Below are 10,341 nucleotides of genomic sequence, written 5' to 3'. Positions count from 1 at the left end.
TGAAAGATTTTCTTCTAAAAATTCTAAAATATTTCACTGATGGTGCATGTCCAAACCATAATTTATAAGGAGTCTCGTTTGTACCTTTTTTGATCTGTACTCTTTTCAGTGTATACATTGTTGTATTAACTAATTCTCTCTAGAATGTCTTTGATACATCATTTTCAATATCATAGCAATTGTTGCTTCTATTACAGACCTATTTCTTCTGTCAGCTATACCATTATGCTCAGGTGTTTTAGGGGCTAAAAGTTGTCTCCTAATACCATTCACTTCACAAAAACTATTAAACTCATTTGAGGTAAAATTTCCACCTCTATCAGATCTTAAACACTTAATCTTTAGTCCAGACTCATTTTCAACTCTATTCTTAAAAACCATAACTTCTCAAATGTTTCAGACTTTTCCTTAAGAAATGCTACCCATATCATCTTAGTACGTTAATCAACAAGAATCATAAAGTACCTTTCATTGTAGAACCATCTTGTCTTTGTAGGACCACTCAAATCTATGCGAACAATCTCCAACTTTGTTGTTGTAGTAAACTTCTTATTAAGAAAATAGCTTTTCTTCTTTAACTTATTTTTCATAACTTTCTTCTTTTATAGAAACAAATCCTAACTCATCATCACATTCACTCAAAACTCTTTAATCTAGTTCATCATCATCATTTGCATACAGACATTCTCTAGGTTTTCTATACTTGAAATTATTTTTGTACTTTATTGTTTTAGGACATTTACAATCATAATGACCAAATTTATCACAAGTCCAACATTTAAAGATTTTCTTACCATATGTTTCTCTTCTCACAACTTGGGCAATTCCTTCTTCAATCTTTTTGTCTTCCTCATATCTTGATCTATTGCTGCTAGCATAATCTCCACAGGTGCTTGTACTCCTAGATAGGGTAGGTCAAACACTCAGTGTGCTAAAACCAGTCTCCACTCTAGGAAAATCTCCAGATTGTTTCAAACTTATTTTTGTTGCTTCCAATCTTCCAAGAAGAGTCTCTCTAGATAAATTTTTAGTTCAATGTATCACTTGCTCAATCATCTGCGCTATCTGCTTGAATGGTGGTGTCAAAGTTTTCAAGATTTTCCATATGATCTCATCTGCTTCTTTAGTTTCTTCACAAGCCTTGATTCTTGCAATAATTTCTGATATTTTTCCAATATAACTTATTATAAATTCATCTTCCATCATTTTAGCTTCTTGAAATAGGCATATTTAATTTTGTAGTCTAATCCTTTTAGCATGTTTATCACCTTCAAAAGTAGATTCCAAAGCTTTCCAAATTTCACTAGATAACCTCAAAGATTTTATGTGATTGTAATCATTTTCAGAAAGAGCTAGCAAAAGTGCTTCTCTGGAAAGCATGTTACACATGAAAAAATCTCTTTATACTTCACTACATTCTTCAAGTTTGTTTTCTTCAACTACAATCTTCCCATTCTTAGTCATCGGCCAATATCCTAGACCCATGCATAGTAGATGTGTCTCCATCTTCTCTTTCCATCTGTTATAATTAACTCCATCAAACTTAGGACTTTCTTTTCTAAAATGACTCTCCATTGATCTCCTTAAGTTGTTAAGCTTTTCCTTCAAGGACCTGATGCTCTAATACTCATTGTTAGAAAGTGAAGTCCACCAAGATAAACAACTTTTATTGAACTTATTAATTCTCAAACATGTGATCAATATAAACAATAGTCATAAGAAGATAAACATACACAATAGCACCAGATATGTTGACTAGGGAAACCCTTGATCAAAGGGAAAACCCTAGTGGGGATGGTATACACAAAATGATGTACTAATACATAAGTTCCTTGTAAGACGCTGAACTCTTTTAGAAGCCAATGAAATGCATTCAATACATATTAGTCTATGTTAGGAGACTTTGCTTCCCTATGAGGAGATTCCAATCCTATTAGGAGTCGTGACAACCCTGTTAGGAGTTGTGGAAGGTAGAAGGACCCACTATCCAAACAACTTCAGGGGCAAGACCACTGAACTCACTATCCAACTGGCCTCTGTATTATTCCTTTCATAATAATAGTAATTGATCAACTACCCACTAGCACTCTTTGCCAAATAGAGTCACTAAACTCAGTCATTGTGCCTCTACTAAACCAAATACTTCTCAGATCTCAATTATACAAGATCCACAAACTCGCATCATAATAATCCCTTAGATTGCTTACTCACATGTAACTCACACTTACAATTCATTTTGTATTTCAAAAGCATCTCATACTTAATTCTACACTTCATCACAAGGGAAATAACTTTCCTTTATACCAAGTCTTCAAAATAATTCATTGAATCGAATTTAAGGCTTCCTAATTTACAATCACAATAGGACCTCATTAAGATAAAACAATTACATCTTTTCATAATTACATAATATTATCGACTCACAGTCTTTACGAATATTTCACATGCACAACCTTGGACTTCGCGTACTCACTAACATCATCACCAAGATGTCTTCTACCTCTATCTAACTTCACTCAACCACATTCTATCCATGTTAGGAGATATAACCCGATTACCAGAAACCACTTCTCAACAACTCTGTTTGTAAGTTGTCTTTTGTAAATCCTAAATATATGTTACCAATCTTCGACTACTTGCATGCGCTCTTAACCACGTCAACATGACACTTTGTAGAATATGTCCTCAACTTCGCTTGATCTCATCTTCAATTCTTGAATCGTACTATCTCTGCTTCTGTCTGTTGCTCTATTAGACTTCAAATAATCATGAGTATGTTGACATCAATGACAAACATAGTCATGAATGCAACACACAGTCATGCTAGCAATCTCCCCAATACTCCAACAATGCTAGGATAGTCTCCCATAGGAATATCATCAACATTCATGCTAATAGGTTGTGCCTAGACCAACATATAAGGTTGTTCTTGGAACACACTAGATCTATAAGATCAAGTACATTGCCAATGGAATCATAGAAAAATATAAGGCAAGGTTTGTGGCCAAGGTATTCTTTCAAGAGATACAGTACGATGAAATATTTTTTCATCTCGCCAGGTAAGTCTATACGAGTTGTGATCTCACTTGAAGCAAACATGGGATGCTAGATCCATCAAGTGAATGTCAAGACAACATTTGTTAATGGAAAGTTGAAAGAGGAGGTATATGCAAAACAACCAGAAGGCTTTGTAACACACAACAACGAGACTCATGTGTGTAGATTGAAGAGAGCTTTGTATAGACTCAAGCAGGCTTCTAGGTTGTGGTATGAGTGCATTGATATAGTTGTTTGCAAGAAATGAGCTTTGCGAAGAGTGAGGTAGATGCTAACCTATACTACTTGGTGGTTTAGTATTTTATACATGGATGACTTTTTTTTTAAAGGTTCATTGGGGCTCCTAGAAGAGTGCAAAAGAGACCTTGAAGTAGAGTTCAAGATGAAGTATTTGGAGCTTATGCACTATTTTCTAGGCATGGAGGTGTGCCAAAGAGATGGAGATTTTCCTTAGACAAGGGGAGTGTTGCATTGAAATCTTGAGGAGGCTAAGGATGGAGGATTTTAAAATCATGTCTACACCCATGATGACAAATTGGAAGAAGGTAGACACATCTAGACAAAAGGATGTATATCCCACGTTCTATAGGCAGTTGATTAGTTCTCTCATGTATTTGGTCAACACCATGCCACATATATCCTTTGTAGTAAACTCTCTTAGCAATGTCATGGTTGAGTCAAAGAGAGTGCATTAGACAACAACAAAGCACGTGTCGCAGTATTTACATGATACAATCGAGTATGGTATTTTATATGCTCGAGATGAAGGAATCAAGTTGATAGGCTATACTGACACTGATTGGGTAGACTGTACAATGGACAAGAAAAATACTTCAAGTTGTTGCTTCAGTTTGGGATCAAGAGTCATTGCTTGGTACAACGTGAAGCAATCTGTAGATCTAAGTTCTACAAAAGCATAATACATAGCAACTAGTATGGTGACACATAAAGCTATATGGCTTTGAACGTTGATGGTATGCTTGTTTAATAAGAAGGTAGAGATTACAATGGTACATTTTGACGATCATAGTTGCATCAAATTATATGAGATTCTGAAGTTTCATGATTGGGTCAAGCATATAGACATCAAGTATCACTTCATCAAAGATTGTGTACAACGAAGGGTATACCTACATATCAACAAGTGGTAGACGTTTTGACAAAGGCATTTGGAAAGGTGAAAAGCATCTTCTTCACAGATAAGTTGGGTGTTTTGCAAAGCACCTTCCTTGCTAAGAGGGAATGTTAGATTGGATAGCTCAAACAAGTGTTTCCATATTTCCCTAGTGACTTCTAGAAAGTTCTTAATTAGAATATTCAGAAAGTTGTTAATTGGAAGTTTCTAAAAATTGTTCCTTGAAATTTCTAGAAAGATGTTAATAAAAAAATTCTAGGAAGTTGTTAAATAGACTTCTACAAACTTTTTAAATAGAGACTTCTACAAACTTCTTAAATAGAGTCTAGATAATCTTAGCCATCATGGCCATTGGTTGCACAATGAGAAGCTGAGGTGGAGGCCTTAGAATCGATTAGCTCATTCACTCAAACCCTTATAATGACCAACATAGAAATTCTGGTTATGAATTCTGTTAAGAATGAAATGATTAAGGAATTACATGATATAGCACTCTATGACCGGGCATTTGGAAAAATACAATTTTCTATATTCTGATTTACAGTGACGGCCAAAGCACAATGAGAGCGAAGGGTACAACAATAAGGAGAGGAATTGTAGCGGGAGAAATTGAGGAAACGGAATTCTCAGAGTCACTTCTAGTAGAAGCAAGGTTCCAATTAGCATGCATATCATATCTAACAAAAGGCACACGTATTTTCTTATGTTACAGCCTGACCAGATGCCAGTTTTGGCTCTTTGGAGAGGTGCAGGGGGATTTCTGTCTATTTACCCCTAGATACAACTTTGTCGATCCGTAGACACTCAGGTTACACTGCCCAAACAGTGATAATCCAGATGAATTTTAAGGCAAGATGGCATTGAAATAAATAAGGTTGCTTCTTTCTCACCCATTTTATCTGCACGAGGACAAAATTCAATCCTCAATACGATGGAAACAACTCACATTCCATTAAAATGCCCATAATATGAAGCTTATAACCAAACACCAGATTCTTGACATAAGGGCGAAAATTCCTTTTCTGCTTCTAGTCCATGTTGTACGCTGTTTGAAAGGGTATCATATCCACTCCCTTCCATCAGCCAAACAAACTTGTCACGCATTGCATGCAAATTCTCTGTTACTGGATGTGATCTGTCTCCCGCAATGAATGAATGAACACTGTTCTTGCCCTCGATCCAGCTGCATCCTGCTTGCATTTTTAGTCCCCTCTCTTTCATCATTTTTCTCACATTTCTTACTTCGTCCCACCTGCCTGCTGCAGCATACATATGTGAAACCAGGATATATGCTGAAGCATTTTTTGGTTCCATCACAAAGAGGTGTTCTGCAGCTCGACTACCCACCTCTATGTTGCCATGAATCCTGCAGGCACTAAGTAAAGTCCCCCAAATATTAGCATTTGGTTCAACTGGCATATTTGCAATAAAGTCTTCAGCTTCATCTAAGCGTCCAGAGCGGCCAAGAAGATCTACCATGCAAGCATAGTGCTCCATTCTTGGAATCATGGATCCGTCTTGAATAATGGAATCAAAATGGTGCCAACCAAGATCCACTAAGCCTGCATGACTACACGCAGACAGAACACCAATAAAAGTCACACCGTCTGATTTCATGCCTGCCAATTGCATCTGCTGAAACATCTCAAGAGCTTTCTCGCTCTTTCCGTGGTTTGCAAAACCCCCAATTATTGCATTCCATGATACCAAGTCATGTTCCGGCATTTTATGAAATGTTTGAGACGCTTCTTCAACATCTCCACATTTTGCATACATTGTAATTAGAGCATTACTCACAACAAGATCGTTTCCATATCCCATCTTTATTGCAATTTCGTGGATCTGCTTACCTTGCTCCAGAGTTGCCAAGCTGGCGCATGCTCTCAAAGTGCTGGTGAAAGTTCCCTGGCTAGGTTTCATGCCTGTCTGTTGCATTTGTAAAAATAGCAACACTGCCAATTTGTCGTGCCCATTTTGCTCATACCCTGCAATCATTGCATTCCATGAAACCACATTTCGCTCTGGCATTTTTTCAAACAGATGGCGTGCATCTTCCACTCTTCCACAATGACAATATCCCACAATCATAGAAGTCCATGAGACAACGTCTCGTTCAGGCATCTCATCAAACAGACTGCGTGCATTTTCGATTCTCCCGTTGCGAGCACACCCCGTAATCATTGCAGTCCAAGATACAACGTTACGCTTGGGCATTACATCAAACAGTTGCCTTGCCTTCTCTATCTGGCCATACTCAGCATACTTGGCAACCATTAAAGTCCATGCTGCCACATTCCTCTTTGGCATCTGTTCAAACAAATCATGCGCTTCCTCCATCCTTCCAGTTTGAGCATATGCTGCTATCATTGCATTCCAAGAGATCAAATTTCGTTTAGGCATTTTGCCAAACAAATCTCGCGCTTCATCTACCCTGCCATTACTGATGTAACCTGCGATCATAGTCGTCCATGACACAAGGTTTCGTTCGGGCATTTCGTCAAACAGTTGACGAGCAACCTCTGCTTTGCCATTCAAACAATATCCAGATATCATAGAATTCCAGGAAACCACATCTCGACTTGGCATTTGATGAAAGAGATTCTGAGCTTCCTCTATCCTCCCATTTCGCACACACCCACCAATCATGGCATTCCAAGAAACAACATCTCGTTCAGGCATTTGGTTAAACAATTGAAAAGCATCATCCAGTCTACCATTCTGTGTATATCCCGAAATCAAGGTAGTCCAGGAAACAACATTTCTTTCAGGCATTTCGTCGAACACTTTCCTCGCATCTTCTATTCGCCCGTTTTGTACGTAGGCAGCGAGCATAGCAGTCCATGAAACCACATTTCGCTGAGGCATATGATCAAACACTTGGCGTGCAACATCTAATCTACCATTACGAGCATGACTGGTAATTAATTTACTCCACGAAACAACATCCTTGTAATTGTCTACATAATCTAGCTCACCTTTGTTTTCGCCATATTTGGGACAACGAAGAAATTGTTTTTTGTAAGGAGGGTAAATTGCGGGCAAATGCAAATGCTTCCTTCCATTGAGATTCAACAGTTGTTTAGAAACAGTAAAGCCATTGCCAAGCCTGGGAGAGCGAACATCATAAAAAATCAACCATATTTTATTTCTGCGGCTAAACTTTGTCATAACGCTTTCCTCCAATCATCTAACCTAGCCTGCACATTATGATTCTTTCCAGTTGAATTGAAGGCAAAAGCAAGATTTAGTTTTGGGCAAACATTTCATTTATAAAATCGCATCCATTGGGTGAGATAAAAATAATGCACGGAATCGAGTTGTTCATATCTTGTGGAGACGAACATGAATTTTGATGATTTGTTTACAAGTAATCTTGGCCTGGTTCAGTGGAATTATTCTTTATTTTGGGTGGACTTGGATGTGCAGAAGAATATGATATTTTTTTTTATATTGAAAAAATGGATACAAAAGAGGGCAACAAGAACTGCCAAAAGGAAAAATCCCAAATGACACTAAAATGTCTGCCAAGGAAGGCAGCTGAAAAAAAGAAAATGATGCTTGTATTAGCACACACACTTTTCTATAGGATTGAGCACTACAACTCTTCTAAAAGAACTTCTCATTAGTGTTTTTTTGTTTTTTTGTTTTTTTTCCGTAATTGATGATATTTTGTATCATCATTGATCTTCAAACCATATTTTATGATGGGATTCTAAAAATTATTAACTTACTTAACTTTTTTCTCTCATGTTATGGTATTGTAGACGCTAAAAAATGGTTCGCATCTATGATTTCATCAAAACGAAGCTCCATTTAACATATAACACACCTTTTGAAAGTAAAAGTCTTTACCTCATTCTAATTGGTCCTCATCTCATCTCTTAGGTCTTCTTCCATTCATATCTTCATTCATCACCATTATCATGTGTTCTGATACACCAAATCATCTTCATCTTGCATTCCTACATTTTGGCACCATCCTACATTGTCTATCAACCTTTTAAGGCTTTCCACTTGGTCCAGCCTTGGTCTAACCTTTGTTTGACCAATTTTGATAACATATGACCATGTTTGATTGATTTCACTCATGTTATGACATCTTTTCATCATTTTGCGCATGCACACAAAGTTTTGGATCATTTTGAGTCTAGTCGGGCTATTTTTGGCCCCCAGAACCTTCTAGGGCACATTTTGCACTTTCTAAGCACACTTGGGCTTTCCAAGTGCACCATGGTACTGTCATGGCACACTTGGGCTTACCAAGTGCACACTGGGCACACTTGGGTGAGTTTTAGGCGCACTTAGGGCAGTAGGATGCTCAAAATTGCTCCTGGAGCACCTATGTTGCACTCCGAAGGCCATAACTTTTGCGTTTCAACTTTGATTTTCAAACTGTGAGTTGCGTTGGATTCGTATCTTCATTGTGAACAAATTGAGCTATCATTTTTCTTATTTGGTCACTATCTTGAGTGGTAACCCTTGAAAATACTCTTGGGCCCTTGAATCATCCTAACTTCTTCATACTAATTCGTCTCATTTTCTCATTCTACTAACTTTGATCTTTTGGCCAAATTGATCATGCTTTATCATTTGTATTCTCTTTCACATCAATTTCATATCATTTCAAAATCATATCAAACTGTAACGCCCCGCCAAGGGATCCAAAAGAATTAACCTAAAGTTTCACTAAGTTTGCTAAACATTTTTTTTTTTTAAAGTAAGAAAGTATAACATACACATCAAACACATAGTAGCGGAAGCAATAACATGTAATCATCGACAAACATACATTGCAAGTTACATTTCCTAAAGATCCCAAGACGTTGAGTCACGTTTAAATTTAATTAATTCTAAGTCTAACAAATACCACATAAATATGAAAGAATAATCAGAAGTCCCATGTCCATATTATACATTTGTTCCGAATGCCTCTTGGCAAATTAATTTGGAATGCTCAATCATCCACTGTACAAGTCACAGGGTATGAAAGGCTTAAAAGAATATACATATGTAAAGATCAATATACAACATCCTCAAATCCATGATACAAAGTAAAGTAAAATATATGAAACTATTCACCATACATGATACATCCATAATGATAAAACATCTATCATAAAATCTAATCATCCATCATAATAATCCAAGAACATAGTGAAGGTAAATGCCAATCACGAAATCTCCAGCCACGGTGACCACGGAACGGATCTCAATGGTAAGAGTAAAAGCACTACCACCCGACCGCGTGGAACCTAAATGGTCCACTCCCACCACGCTGAGGAGATAGTCTCAAGTCCCAAATAGGATAACAAAACCTATAATCATAAATACTCTCTAAGTCCAGGAAATCCTATATGTATGCTAACTCAAGGGTTCCTAAAAAGATTGACATCTAAATCCCAGAGGTACCACAAGACACGTAGGAAACCTAATATGCAAGCGAGAAAGTGTCATCGCAAAAGTCACGTAGAAGTTACCCAAGCAATCCCTTAGGAATCCTGGGTCCCTACTGATCCTGCGGCCACTAGTATCCTCTCGTACTGACGAGGCCTACTATGGAATGCAAGGTCGTAACCAAGCGTCCTCTCTACCCCATCTTAGTCTGTACTAGCACTCATGGTATGGGAGAGAACATACAATTATCTTGTTAGGTTCATTTTCTCTCATTTAGTGTAAATGTTTTCACTTATTAAAAACGACTTACAATGGGTTTCTCAAGGCAGCCTCTTAGGGCTCCAACCCCCATTGCAAGCCACTTCCCGACTCTTACACATAGATAACCTACCCTAGCTCATGAAATCATAAATCAAAGAATCATAATAAAACCACCTCAGTCCTATACAAGCAACTGAAAAACATCATAAAAGATAATCCACAAAATTACATCAGTTCTTCATGAGCAACAGATAATATCAAATAGTAATCATATGATCACGACAGTTCTCTATCAGCAACTGAAGGCATCAATGATAAGTCACAAAAACCAATGGTTCTCCAATGAGCAACCAGAAAGTATCTCAATAGTAAATTATAATACTGATCGAAGACTCCAAATGGTCAAGTCAACACATGACATCATCAAGAATATAACAAACATTTCAGTCTAAGCAACCAGAAGGTAATACAAGTATAACTGATCGAGACTCAGA

At 37.3% G+C, this 10,341-nt stretch overlaps 1 protein-coding gene across 1 annotated transcript; it reads right to left on the bottom strand.

Moving 5' to 3' along the window:
• Positions 1-4,699: 4,699 nt before the first annotated feature.
• On the bottom strand, positions 4,700-7,752 carry LOC149575084 (uncharacterized). The gene has a single exon (XM_089814951.1). The coding sequence runs from the start codon at positions 7,358-7,360 to the stop codon at positions 5,168-5,170; it is 2,193 nt and encodes a 730-aa protein (XP_089671077.1). The 5' UTR covers positions 7,361-7,752; the 3' UTR covers positions 4,700-5,167.
• Between the last annotated feature and the right edge of the window lie 2,589 nt (positions 7,753-10,341).

Source organism: Cupressus sempervirens, chromosome 2, assembly GCF_028749045.1.
Source record: "Cupressus sempervirens isolate cs-2001-9-10 chromosome 2, ASM2874904v1, whole genome shotgun sequence".
Lineage (NCBI taxonomy): Eukaryota > Viridiplantae > Streptophyta > Pinopsida > Cupressales > Cupressaceae > Cupressus > Cupressus sempervirens.
Note: the sequence above shows the minus strand (reverse complement) of the source record. Positions and strands in the feature narration are given on the sequence as shown.

Coding starts and splice junctions, on each gene's coding strand:
- LOC149575084 (XM_089814951.1), bottom strand. CDS start 7,360: ATGACAAAGTTTAGCCGCAGAAATAAAATATGGTTGATTTTTTATGAT.